Source organism: Lithobates pipiens, unplaced genomic scaffold (assembly GCF_037356315.1).
Source record: "Lithobates pipiens isolate NorthernLeopardFrog02 unplaced genomic scaffold, aLitPip1_a1.2 Scaffold_19, whole genome shotgun sequence".
NCBI lineage: Eukaryota > Metazoa > Chordata > Amphibia > Anura > Ranidae > Lithobates > Lithobates pipiens.
The window spans coordinates 239675183-239689925 of NW_027507764.1; the positions used below are offsets into that span (position 1 = coordinate 239675183).

At 45.3% G+C, this 14743-nt stretch overlaps 1 protein-coding gene across 10 annotated transcripts in view; it reads left to right on the top strand.

Moving 5' to 3' along the window:
• BRD9 (bromodomain containing 9) overlaps positions 1 to 14743 on the top strand; it is a 95169-nt gene that overhangs the window by 48799 nt on the left and 31627 nt on the right. For all 10 annotated transcript variants that reach the window (XM_077491830.1, XM_077491828.1, XM_077491831.1 and 7 more), the window contains 3 exons: positions 1467 to 1562; positions 5843 to 5975; positions 7541 to 7652. In XM_077491830.1, the coding sequence (XP_077347956.1) occupies positions 1467 to 1562; positions 5843 to 5975; positions 7541 to 7652 (341 nt within the window). The remainder of the gene's footprint in view (positions 1 to 1466; positions 1563 to 5842; positions 5976 to 7540; positions 7653 to 14743) is intronic.

Here is a 14743-nt window from a genome sequence, read left to right on the forward strand (position 1 = left end):
CTTTTGCTGCCAGGAATTGAGCGAAAAAGTCCTTTTAACTTCCCTAATCTTTCTAAGGGCTGTGAATCCTTTCCCTGTCATAGGTGAATCACCACAAACCCATGCTGTTGCGTGGGAGGAAGGGGAAGTGAGTCTTCTGCTCTCCATACCTAAAGGTACCGGGTATTCCATTTCACTCCTGGTTGCCAAGGAGAGCAGGGGTATATGAGAGGAAAGGGTAGATGAACAAAATGCAGCTAGGTAAGGTGGCAGTTAAAGAACCCTGTTGCTTGCCCTCATGTGGACAAAACACGTTTAATTTTAAAGTCAACATTTTAAAATACACTAAAACCCTCATAACGGAAACCACAATGGAACTCTGTATTTTTGTTACAATATACCTTGCAGCATATTGTTTGTTATAAAATGTAAAATGTTTGATACCCATATTTTGGAAACGTAATTGGGTAGTAGGATTTACTGGATCATCAAGCAGTCCAAGCTGTTATCGCTGACTAAAAATAAATACCGCATTTATCGGTGTATAACACACACTTTTTTTCCCCTTAAAATCCAGGGAAAATTGTGGGTGGGTTTTTATATGCAGATCTCCGCTGATTGTGAGCGGAGTGAGCTCCAAAACACAAAGCCGAGTTTACTCTGTACTCGGTTAGGCTCAGCTTCTCTCGTCTCCGCTCACAGTCACGCCCAGTCCCGCCATTGGACCTGTCTAATGTCCATCATAGGTGTGGGACTGCGAGAGGGGCCGAGCCTAGCCAAGTATACTCAGCTTTGTGTATGTCGGCGTCGCTCCTCCTCTCCCCTCAACGGAGTGGATATTGGCGCCAATTTTAAATCTGCCTGCCTGGGCAAGGCTGCAATGACACAAGGCTGCAAAGACACTGGATAAGGCTGCAGATGGACAATGATAAGGCTGCATTGATGGTCATTTAAATGTAAGTTGTTTTTTTTTTTGTTTTTTTTTCCTAAAACTTCTCTCCTAAACTTGGTGTGTGTGTTCTACGCCGATAAATACAGTATTTAAAAATATCACACGCAGTGTTGTGCTTTTATAGGACTATGGAGCTCTTAGGTAATTGGCTACAGTATGTTCAGACCTTGACACGATTCCCAAAGAAAAAGTAGCCTTTTTATTTATTTATTTTTTTTTTTTTTTTCAACACTTGCTCCATTTTACACTATGCAGTCAACTTAGCCCAGTATTTCTACCCGCTCCAGCAGCACACCATAATCGGTCTGTGTTTACCTAGCAGAATATTGTAGATTTTGTACGGTAATCTAATTTGCTTAGATGTATTTATTTTTTTGTTACTGCCCGTTTACAATTCATCTCTCAACACATTTAGGCACAAGTGATCTTGCTTTAAATACACCTACACAATTTTAAACAAATGTGGATATACAGTAAATTGCACTTGTATACACACAGAATTTGAGTAATCTATATTTATATCTTTATTTTGTAGATGAAGAAACACAACCAGTGGATTTAAGTTCTCTCTCAAGCAAACTGTTACCTAGCTTTACTTCACTGGGATTTAAAGATGACCGCAGGCATAAAGGTAAGAAAGAATGTATTGAGTTTTGGAGTTTTTCTGCAGTGTATGCTAGTTGAAAAGCTCTTCTACTCGTGAGATTCTCTACTGTACGATTTAGAATTTGTGTTTACCTCCTATGGTGAGTTGTGTTTTGAAGTAAAGTGAACCATTTGTGGTATTCTACATTACTAATCCTATACTACATTCTAATCCTTTCCAAACATTCTGGAAAGCAGAACCACTTTCCCAAGTCATTCTCCATGATGGTCACATGAGAGATAGGCTCCTCCTCCTACAGGAAACACAAGCACAGAGAAACGTTAAAAGCTTCCCTCCCACTACCACCCTTCTTGTTTTCTGCAGCCATATGCACAGCAACTTCTGTTTGTTGTTTTTACCCTTTCGTTCCAAGGAGGTACCTGGGAATGCCTCTCCAGACTCTCTGGCGTCAACAGGCAAGGAGGTCCTGTGCCAAAAATGGGCGAGGAAGGGTAAAGAAGGATGTTTACAGGTCGCTTTATGCTACATCTCCCCTCCCTGATTTTCAACCTTAGGTTCTCTTTACTCCATACCTTTCCCACTGAGGCTGCATGTGTGATGAGCGCTTGCACAGTAGTGAGAAGATCCATCTGGGGAGCTGCAATGGGCAGGTGAGGTACTATTACAGGGGCACCTTGGTAAACACTGGCAGTACAGGCGGAAGCACATATGCCTACCGGGGTCCTTCCAGTTTGTTGGCGGAATGGACAGATGTCGCTTCCATTGGTCCTCGGAGGTTCACGGGCAGTGACGTCGCTGTGGGCTGCCTTCCACTTCCTGGGGAGAGGATGTTGTGTGGCAGCCATTGTCTCATGACTGGCCCTATCCCTCCAGGATGGGAGAACCCAGCTAAGGTGCAACTTCTCTGAAGTCAGGCACAAGCCCTTCTACGATAAGATCATGACATGTTATGAGGTAAGTCTAATTGAGGGCTCTAAAGGTCCAGCCTTTTGAGGGTGTGTACTTCCGCCTATTGGCACATACTCTGGACAGGCATGTGTGTGTCCAGAAGGGAGGCTTAGGCATTGTGCATGGTGAGAGGGATAACCATGTGGTCAGGCAAGGCTGCTGCAAGGGTCCTGGTAGCCTGCATTACTTGGCTAGCACTAGCTAACTCATCAGTGCAGGTGAGAATTGTGTAGTAATTTGGCAGTTTCATTGACGCCTTACCATTAGCATGGGGCTATTTAGAAGCTGCAAAAGGAAATAACTGTAATAAGGAGGAGGATGGAGCGCTGGTGGTTGCTGCTAGTGAACAGTCATAAGATGGTTGATAAAAAATGGGGAGGAGAAAAGGCTGGGGGGTTTTTTTTCGTGGGGGCAATTCAGAACAGTTTTTACTGTTCAGACTTATGTTAATACGTTCTGGTGAATGTTGTCAGTGGCAGCTGGCTCCAGAGAGCAGAAGAGACTCTGTAACATAGGAGAAAAGAGAGGTAGAGCAGCGCCGCTCTGAGAGTAGTATGTCTATTAAAACATGGCTTTATTTATAATTTAAAAGATGTGCACTCAGATTTGAGTAGATAAAAACAGGCATAATAGATCTCTGTTGCCGTCCTCAGCTATCATCCGGTGTGTCTTGCTGGGCTGTCTTGGGGATCAGACCACGGTCGATTCTGGTGGTGTCTGTCGCTCCGGGGTGTTTGTGTCCTACAATGAGCACGTCAGCAGGTGGAGAACATCAGCCGCTTGAGCTCGAGGGGCGTAGCTACAGCACTCGCGTTCGGAGCATGCGTGCTCCTTCATCAGGCCTGATGAAGGAGCACGCATGCTCCGAACGTGCCCCGGAGCAGCGGATGCCACCGGAAGTGGCCGGGGTCTGATCCCCTACTACAGCCCAGCAAGACACACCAGATGATAGCTGAGGATGGCCACGGAGATCTGTTATGCCTGTTTTTATCTACTCAAATGTGAGTGCACATCTTTTAAATTATAAAAAAAAAAGCCATGTTTTAATAAACAAACTACTCTCAGAGCAGCGCTGCTCTACCTCTCTTTCCTCAAAAGGAAATAACTGATAAACATACTGAGCATGTTTGTTTGTTCCATGCTTACTCGAGTACATGAGGTTTAGGATGTTCTTTAATAATGAGAAAGGTTTGAGCTTAAGTCTGGTAGAGAAGATTTTGCACAAATCGGAAATTAGGTCTGTGACAAAACTTGAAATGATTGTAGACATGTATGGAGTATATAGAAATAAGGAAAACTACCAACAATTCAAAAAACCACTCGCCACATCCCAGTATAATGGAAATCGCCAAAGGTATAAATGCCCCAAGGGATTGTATGGGTGGGGTTTAGAAGTAAATCAGTCAAATAGAAAAGATTAAGAAAAGTATATAACCAATTTTTATTCATAAATTACAATATAACATAGTAATAAAATACTAATACACGCAGTTACTCTTCCAGAGTGTGGGAAGGGACACTCTAAAGTATAAGAGCACCATCGAATAAATTCCAAATGTCCAACATGTTTCGGATTAATATTTTTATAGGTTGCCAGCATTCCTTTCATACATTGTAGCAAAGGGGGTCTAATGTCTGACTGTTTGGGTGTTTTACCTGTACCCGGCTGCTCCTTGAGGGCACAGCGACTCTCTACACCCATTCTTTTGCCGTGGTTCAAAGTGACCAGTCTCACCTAAGGCTGTTTGTCGCACAAATTTTCCCCTTTGGTGTTGGGATTTTCTGGCTGCATATCTCTGACATAATTTTGATGTAATTTGGAGTCCATAATTATACCTGAACGAAGCGATACCTACCTGTTTGAATTAATTCATTTGCATCAGTCTGGAAGCCAAGGTGCTTGCATATCACCTGTTTTTAATGAATGGTGCTCTGCCCTCAAAATTTCTTAACATCGCAGTTTCTCTTCAAAATCCCTGAAGAAGGAACATGTTGGACATTTGGAGTGTATTCCATGGTGCTCTTATACTTTAGAGTGTCCCTTCCCACACTCTGGAAGAGTAACTGCATTTATTAGTATTTTATTACTATGTTATATTGTAATTTATGAATAAAAATTGGTTATATATTTTTCTTAATCTTTTCTATTTGACTAATTTACTTCTAAATCCCACCCATACAATCCCTTGGGGCATTTATGCCTTTTGCTATAGACATGTATGGATGGACAAAAATGTGGTGGGGTTTAAGTTGATGTCAAAGTTTTTAATAATGTTAATTTTGTGATTGGTAGCCATTGGAAGAAAAGAACAAGAGGAAACATGGGTCAAGTAACAGAATTAATGTTGCTATTCTTTTTCAATGGGAGATTTACAATAAACAAGCAACAATAAGGGTGGGAGAATGCATTGTTATTTCAGTTGTGCACTGCAGAAGTAGTGAATGGATGAGAGAGATGTTTGTAAGTCAAACACACCAATCTGTAATCACTTTAAAAAAATTGGCTTTGCATGAGACTACAAAGGGCTAAATCTTACCTCAAAGTAATACCATTGAAGACCTAGATTTACCCATTATATTCCAAGATCCATCTGGGCTGAGGTTATTTGAGCACCAGGGAAACCCCAGTAACAGCCAGGGCATCTCTCTGGAAAGCAGGGTGACAGTAAATGGGGACCAAAGCCAGGGCATCTCTCTGGAAAGCAGGGTGACAGTAAATGGGGACCAAAGCCAGGGCATCTCTCTGGAAAGCAGGGTGACAGTAAATGGGGACCAAAGCCAGGGCATCTCTCTGGATAGCAAGGTGACAGTAAATGGGGACCAAAGCCAGGGCATCTGCAAGGTTCCGTGTGGGTCATGGGGATACAGAGAATATGGCAGAGTGCAGACAGCTGGAGGAATACACCACATCTTTATGCTCAATTGTGGTTGATTAGATTTACATACTTTTTCTAATCTACAGTAATAGTGACGATGGAAAGGTCGGAGTTGCACACCAGTTTGTTTTATATAGAAAATTGGAAAGAAATACTGCGCTAAAAAGTTATAAAATTGTTTTATATAGCTTTTGTTTTTCCAACACTCATTTGAATTAAGTACTCCACTTCAATGAGTGGTGAAATGGCTTCAACATTACTAAAAAAAAAAAAAAATCGTATTGCGTGTGACGAATTGCTACTAGCTATACTGATGTGAATGATACTGGGTAATATAAGAACAGTATGAAAATATGTACCAGTAACTAAAATCAATAAATCTGCTATTTGTGTTTGCTCTTTTATGGCTATACTTTGATTGCATACTTGATTTTATTTTTGTAAATTATTGGATACATTTAATATTTCTTTTCCTTCTAGTTACATTTCTCAACAGTACAAGCACAGCTCTTTCATTACAAAACAACACTCTCTTCACTGACCTTAAACCTGATGAGATGGATTTAATGTATGCCGGTTATGGCGATGACACAGGAATACAGTGTGCACTAAGGTTAATGTCTCTTATGTGTGAATATAAGATGAACTACAAATGTACATAATAAAATAATGGGGGGAATGAAGAAGATTCAGATTGTAGAATCACTTTAAAGCGGTATTAAACCCAAACCAAAGATGTAATATATTACAGCTTAACAATCATTAGATGTGGTGGTAGCATTCAGTCGTTCCCCCTGTATTTACCGAGTGATCTGGCCAGTAACACACCACCTGTATTATTAGCGTGCCTGCACTCTGGATGAAGGAGCACAGGAGCACCTTTGGACAGCAGCATTGTCAGCCTTTGGGGGAGGTGAGTGTTCTGGGCTAGCAGATTTGAATACACTAACAAATTGAAGCCAAACTCAAAATCACACTTCAATCCATTAGCTTTTTTTTTTTTTTTTTTCTCCCTTTTTGGAACAAAGGTTTACATGAATAATTAAAAACTGATCATTGTAAGTAAGTACCCCTGCAAGTATTAAATTGTTTCATCCCTGTAAACTGATACAGCTGTAGGAGAGCTTGTTCTTTTGAAAAACAGACTTACTGGCTACATCACCAGATGAGGAAAAAAAAAAGCCTAAAAAAAAGAAAACGAATGCGGCCATCGGACCTAAGTTTTGTTAACCAGTAATATAATGTTTGCTTTGGGGTTTAATACTGCTTTATAGCGTAGGTGAAACATTTTTCAGTTTTACTTTAGGGGCAAATGCTTGGAAAGCAGAGGCCCTAAACACGGGTATGTCCAACCACAGCCTGCCATAGACTTTGACTTGCTGCAGGCAACGTGGTTGGGTGCTGCACCTGTACCTCCCAGGCAGACTAAAATGCTGGGATGCAAACTCTGGCTTGTTGTCCATGTGTAAGGGACCTAAGGCTGGCCATAGAGTATAACATTGTCTTTCCTTCAACCATGGGTTGAAGGAAGGAAAATCTCTTGATTCACTCCCACTGAACCATTGTATTCTGACAGCGGAAGGTTTCCCCACAGTTAGAATACAATGGTCACTACTGGCAGCTTTAGCCATATGCTCAGCCATGTCTCCATTGTACTGGGAAAATGCAGACCGTAGAAGGACACGGACTTGGCTGGTCAGAAGGATAGAGAAATTGTGTTCAAAAATTTCCTTGCACCTTAGGGTTTTATGATCACTTTCAATATGTTGACTTGAATATTGGAATATTTTCTGTGAGCATATCTTAAACGTGCAATGTGTGGAAGACAACATCTATATACTTTAGAAGAAGTATCCACCAAGAAAGGGTGGTGCAGAAATTAAGAGATAAAAAAAGTATGTTAACTAGCCACAGAAAATGTTCAGATTTCTGTCTGTGTGTGCCTGGCTGTGCCTTAAATGATGCACATACCCCAATTTTCTTTTTTCCAAGTACCTTAAAATCTGCAAATAATATAAATGTGTATTAAAGGTTGTGGACACGTGTCCCTTGCATGAGGTTTGTGTACATTTTTGTTCATGTACTTTAGTCCAGCGTGCCCTGAGTGTTCATAGTTTTGCAGTCCTTTCTGTGTGTATTTTCAGTATATGATTATAGATATTTATATTCTTATTACAGCCTGCAAGAGTTCGTAAAAGACTGTGGGGGATATGCAAAGAAACTTGTTAATGACCTCCTGGACCAGATAACTGAAGGGGACCATTCCAAAATTCTCTATCAGTTAAAACAGGTGCATATTTTAGAGCATGGCTCAACAGGTTTTTATTCTCAAAATAAAATAAAAAAAATAACGACTTGTATACACTTGTGAGATGGATAGGGTGAGGTTTTATGTGTGTTCCATATATTTATATATATATATATGTGTGTGTGTATACATATATGTATACACACACCCTGTACACAAACACCTGAATGTCTAAGCATGGGTGCAGTGCAGTAATCAGTCTACAAACCCAAGTCTATAATTAACCAGAGACAGTGTTGTAGCACTCAATTTTCTTTTTCCCACAGTAGCGACATTACATTACAAAGGCAAACTGTTTCAGGCCTGCTCACTTGACCCTTTCTCAAGCTTTCAATCACATCTCAACATTCTCATGAATTCAAATGCAAGTTAAAGGATGAGTTCACTTTCTATAACATGTGACACCTGTATCCAGGGTGGAACATGTTACTGATGCAGCAGCCCCCGCACCCCATCCCCCCAACCCACGTTGTGACAGGGGGCCAGGGACCTTCTCTCTGCACCCGCTGTCGCAATTAAAAATCAAAATCAAAAACTACCAGCTGATGAGCACTCTAGATAGTTCATTGATGATTCCTGTCATTCAGTAACTGCCTGCTCATACAAGGTACAGGTAGACTGGAAGTCTGCATGAGCCTGAGATTTCACCTGCTTTTAAATAATAATCTACATAGAAGAGAGACAGCAGAAAAAAGACCAAGTGGTCCATCAAGTCTCCCCCATGACATGAACTGACTCTTAAACGATAAGTTCACTTTTTCATAACATGTTACACCCATGTTCAAATATTATGTAAAAAGGTGAACTTATCCTTTAAGTTGAACATAAATTAAATGGGTCTTTTTATTTATTTTTTTTTTTTTTTTTTTTTTTTGCTCAGGCTGAGGGTGAATATAAAAAAGTTTGTGGATTCACCACTGGTGAGGTGGCTGAAGGAAGCCTCCCGCTGAGACATTGTATTCTGACAACAGGACTTTCCACTGTCAGAATACTCTAATTAGCTGATAGACAAACATTTTCCAACATGTCCATTCAACAAACGTCAATGTAACGATTGACTTATGTTGAACAAGGATGTTCACTCATGGATCTATATTTGGTTGGTCCCTGCTGAACCAACAGAATTTTGATCCATTTATGGTCAGCTTTATCCCTCATCTGCCCCCGGGTCTGTGTATGGCTAAAAAAATATAATTGTTCTTGCAGTCGGGCCCATGTCCTATGGGGAAGTTCAGACCAAAACAGTTGCTTTCCCCATACAAGCCTATTTAAATACAAAAGCAGTTTGAAGCACATCAAATACACCATTCAATGAAGTCTGAATCTTTTCAAAGTGATGTCAAAAGCATGTTGCACATGCAGCCAAAGACCATCAGCACTGGCCCCTAACAAGTTGTCAACTTGTCAATCATTGTCCTGTACACTACTAGTTGGTGATTTTTCAATTCTACAGTAGAAATATTTCAGTGAAACCTCCAGACAACCTTAAAGGGGTTGTAAAGGTAAAAGTTTTTCTCTTATATTCACCGACCGACACAGCTCCTCTCTGTAACTAAATGGGTTGTATAGCCTGCCATTAGAAACTAGGCAAAATTGTTACACAATACACAGAACTTTAATCCCGCCCCAGGGGGGCGGACCCATGCTATCCACCCTTCCCACTGCTCCTAGCAGCTTCAGTTTTTATTTTGCCTAGCAAGGAGAATGACCTAGGAAACCCTGCGGGCCTCTTGGTCCATATTTTTGCTGCAGGTTTGCTGCTTTTTGCGTAAGATCCTGTGATCTTCTATCAACTGCTGGCTGGATGACGGGCATGTTAATGATATCCTTGTAGTCTCCCCAGTCCGGCCATCGAGCGTGAGCAGGCCGCAGCTAAGGCTTGGCAGGCCATGACATGCCTCAGCTCCAGAGGTAGTCGTAAGCTTCAATGCTCCGGGGTATACATATGACCAGGCTACTGATGTCTGGATCACAGTATACCGAGGCCAGCAGCCACACTGTAACTGCACAGGAGTGGGTCTGTGATGGAATGTCTCCCAGCTCTTCAGGACTGGTAAGTACGGCTCTCCCTGCTTCGGTGGGGTGAGCAGCTGGCCATTCCCTGGGGGGTCGATTCGGGGGCCACCTCACCTCCCCATCTTCTCTCCCAAGTCCCTACCACCCCTCCTTCCCCCATCTGAGGGGGGTGGCTGCATGCGCTGTGTGTGTGTGTGTGTGTGTGTGTCGCTGTTTCTCACCTGTGGGGGTCTGTGCGTCTGGCGTTGGTCCTGGTCAAGGTCTAGGGGTCCCAAAACATGTTTATGGAGGTTGTTCTGACTGTTAGCAGGCAGCACGTTTTTATTTTTTTGCTCTGTCGCCGCATGGCGTCGTTCTGGTGGCCATCTTGGATTTGGGAAAGCTATAAATTCCCCTAGTGAGCTTCAGCAGCCATTTTCTTTAGGATTCCTATTGATTACATTGGTGGCCATTTTCTTAAAGCCTGATCGCTTTTTTTCACCGCTGGCCTCTTGTGGCAGCATTACGTTTAATTCCAGGATGCTGGATGGCTCTTTGCTGAACGCTGAAGCTACTCTGCAGATCGTTGCACCGCTGGTGCTGCTGCGGACAGTTTTCTCCTCTCTGCAACTGGGAACCTCCTAGGGACTACAGGCACTGCTGTGGCTATCACAGAACGCCCCAAGGTGGTGAGTCTAGCGCTAAGTACCCCCCCCCCATGCGGTGGCAGCAGGAGGGTGGGACTGTCACTGTCCTCAGTCCCCTTGCAGGTGGCAGACAGGCTAGGGTCAGCATGGCTTCAGAAACTGGTGTTTCTTCCTCCGAAATCCAGGCTATAGCAACCGGGTCACCTGCGGTTAGCGTGGTGCGCATGGACAGCCTGACGGCGGTCCTTGACTCCTATGTTGCTAAGATAGAGGCGGCACGTGGCAGGAAAGGTGCACCTAAGAGGCCCCTGCCCCCCCCCCCTCATCCTCTGGGGAGAGCTCTGATGCATACTCGGGCCCTGCTGCGGCTGGAGACCCCTGCACTGATCTATCAGACTTGGCTGACCAGGACCGTTCGGATAGTAAGGATGATTCCCCGTCCGGGTCCGGGCACGACAAGGCGCTTGTTGGAGCACTTATCACAGCTGTTCATGATACTCTGAAGATTCAGGAGCCAGCGGATTCATTTCCATGTTTACGGTTGTGGGGTCAGCTGTGCGACCTGTACTGGCATCCGCACTGGTGTCGCAGTCACTGACTGAGTGGGCAAAACTTTTTTACCACGAATTGGGAGAGCAGAATGCCTCCCCTGTCTGCGTGGAACTAGCAGACCAACTAGTGCATGGCCTTAAGTACATTTGTGACGCGGCCCTGGATACTCTCCCTCTGCTATCCAGGGTCTCAGTGTCAGCCGTGATGCTGAGGCGCCTCATTTGGCTGAAATGCTGGTCTGCTGACCAGGCATCCAAGAAAGCCCTGACGGATCTTCCCTTCCTTGGCGAACGGCTCTTTGGAGCCTCGTTGGATGACATTATTAAAAATGCCATGGATGGTAAGAGTACACTACTCCCACAGGCCAGGAAGGCTAAGGAGCCACGCTGCAGGCAAGGGCCCTCCTTTTCTGCTCACAAGCGGCTTTTTCGTCTGCCTGGTGCTTCGGTAAAACGACCCCAGCCCAACAGGATGCCCACGGACGGTCAGAAGCATCCCTGGAACCGCAAGCCTAACAAGCCTGCGAGCAAAAGTGCTACCGCATGAAGGTTTGCCCCCACCCATGTCTCGGGTGGGGGTGTCGTCTTCGGGAGTTTTCAGCCCGTTGGACCTCCCAGTCATCAGACCAATGGGTCTGCAATCTGATTTCCACAGGTTACAAGATTGTTTCTCTCTTGGCCGCCAAACAGCTTCTTTCCCTCCAGCATACCCGTGTCCCCGGTTCGCCGGGGGGCCCTGTTAGGAGTGGTGAGGGACTTGCTAAATCAGGGGGCGATTGTACCGGTTCTGGAATCGGAACGCTTCCAAGGGTACTACTCAAATCGGTTTGTGGTTCCCAAGAAGGAAGGGGTACGTCCAATATTGGACCTAAAAGCCCTCAATCACTTTGTAAAAGTGCAGAGGTTCAGAATGGAATCAGTTTGCTCAGTAGTCGCTGCACTCCATCAAGGGGACTTCCTGGCATCCTTGGACATTCAGGATGCCTACTTGCACATACTCGTATGCCTTCGGCATCAAAAGTTTCTGCATTTGGCAGTCAGGGAAGCCCATTACCAGTTTGTGGCTCTTCCTTTTGGCCTGGCATCATCCCCCTGAGTCTTTACCAAAGTACTGGCTCCAGTGTTGGCATTGTTGAGACAACGTGGGATCGCGATCGTGGGTTACCTAAACGATCTCCTCCTGAGAGCTTCTTCTGCCTCAGAATTAGAGGAGGATGTGGTGATCACCTTGCAGTCCCTGCAAGCATTTGGGTGGCTGTTGAACCTAAAGAAGTCGGTGGTGGTACCGACTCAGCATCTGGAGTACCTGGGGTTACTATTGGACTCCAGGGAAGCGAGTGTTTTTCTCCGCTCAGACAAATTGCTGACTCTCAGATCTGCGGTCAAACTACTGATGAACCACAAGTGGTCATCACTCCTTTTTTGCATGCGGGTGCTGGGGCTCATGGCGGCCTCCTTCGAGGCAGTACCTTATACCCAATTCCACACCAGAGTCCTGCAGAAGGAGATCTTGACAAAATGGGACAAATCTCCGTTGTCCCTGGATTGGCAGATCCAGGTGAGCCAGCCAGTCAGGGACTCCCTGATCTGGTGGTTGAGGTCCCCAGTGATTCAGTCTGGAAAATCGTTCCTTCCTCTGAAATGGGCGGCGGTCACTACAGTCTGTCCGGCTGAGGTGGAGTGATGGGGATTCAGTCGGCTCAGGGCCTCTGGTCAACGGAAGAATCCAAGTTGCTGATCAATCTGCTCGAATTGAGAGCGATCAGGCTGTGCCTCCGCACGTGGTCGACGTGTCTAAAATGGCGTCCGGCCAGGATACAGTCAGACAATGCCACGGCTGTGGCGTACATAAATCACCAAGGGGGAACAAGAATCTCAGCCACTGCTCGGGAGGTCGCTCACATACTTTGGTGGGCAGAGCGACACGTTACGGCCCTGTCGGCCATTTACATCCTGGGGGTGGAAAATTGCCAAGCGGACTATCTGAGTCAACAGATGCTGGACCCAGGAGAATGGGCATTGCATCCGGAGATATTCAGGCTGCTGTGCCTGAAATGGGGCACACCAGATGGGGATCTATTGGCCTCCCGGCTCAATCTGAAGGTGCTGAGATTGGTGTCCAGGACAAGAGATCCGTGGGCAGACGCGTCCGACGCGCCGGCTGATCTACGCCTTTCCTCCTTTGAAACTGTTGCCATGTCTGCTTCGCAGAGTGGAAGCCGAGGGGATTCCAGTACTCCTGATTGCCCCAGATTGGCCTCAGTGGGCCTGGTACGCAGACCTGGTGCGTCTGGTGGCAGACGCTTCCTGGCGACTGCCGTTGAGAGAGGACCTCCTTCTCAAGGTCCAATCCTTCACCCTGCTTTACCATCGCTGGCTTTAACGGTCTGGCTATTGAAAGCCGGGTATTGAGGAACCGGGGTCTGTCGGACTCTGCGATTCCAACTATGCTGAGGGCGTGGAAATCTTCTTCCAGGAAGATATTCCATCTTACTTGGAAGGCCTACATCTCCATGTGTGAGGAGAAAGGGTGGCATCCGCGCTCCTTCTCTATATACAGGATCCTGCTGTTTCTTCAGCAAGGTGTAGACCAGAGGTTGGCGTTGAGCACCATCAAGGGGCAGATTTCAGCTCTGGCTTTCTTTTTTCTTTTTTCTTTTTTTCAAAGACCCCTGGTGTCAAACTCATTAGTGGGTACCTTTGTGCAGGGGGTGCGACATGTAGTCCCTCCGGTGCGTCATCCGTTACCTCGGTGGGATTTGAACCTGGTGTTGGCGCTTCAGAAGCCGCTGTTTGAGAATATCAGGGAGATTCCTCTGCTGACCCTTTCACAGAAGGTGGTTTTTCTAGTGGCTATCACATCGGGCAGGAGGTTTTTGGAACTGGCGGCCTTGTCCTGCAAGTCGCCTTATCTGGTCATCCACAGGGATAAGGTGGGGTTGCATCCGCAACCGTCCTTTCTACCTAAGGTGGTCTCGGCCTTTCATATCAATGAGGACATTGTATTGCCATCATTGTGTCCTAAGCCAAAGCACCCCGAGGAGGTGGCCCTTCACACTCTGGATGTGGTTAGGGCTCTGAAGGTGTACTTGTCTGCCAGAGCTTCCTTTCGGAAGTCAGACTCACTGTTTGTTTCGGTGGCTGGTCCTAAGAAGGGCATGGCGGTCTCGTCGGCCCCCATTTCCAGGTGGATCAGACAGAGTGTAGTCCAAGCCTACGCCTTGAAGGGGCAGGTGCCTTCCTTTCCCTTCACGGCCCACTCTACAAGAGCAATCGGAACGTCTTGGGCCTTCCGACACCAAGCATCTGTCGCTCAAGTGTGTAAGGCGGCAACCTGGTCGCCTGTCCATACGTTTACCAAGTTCTACAAGGTAGACGTCAGTGCATCGGCTGATGCCTGTTTTGGCCGCAAAGTTCTGCAGGTGGTCGTGTAGTTGCAATAAAAAAAAATTTCCTGGTTTTTCAATAAAACTGCAGTACTGTTTTTTTGGTTAATGCACTGTTGCATTACTTCCATAATGTTGCGGTCTTGGGGAACACTGCTGTTTTGGATACCCGGTTATATAGTGGTGTTTTTCCGCACACTGCTGTTTTTTTGGGAGTTTAGTTTCCACTTGCCATGGTGGATGAAGTTTTTTTATGCTTTTTTTTTTTTTTTTTTTTTTTATTTATTTATTTTTTTTCCCCACCCCTCGTTTGGCACTGCTTGGGGACGTCCCATTTAGTTAGAGAGGAGCTGTGTCGGTCGGTGAATATACACAGCACCCACCCCTTCTTTTTTTTTTTCTACGTTCTACTGCTTGTTGACGTACTGAAGCTGCTAGGAGCAGTGGGAAGGGTTGATGGCACAGGGCCCGTCCCCCTGGGGCGGGATTAAAGT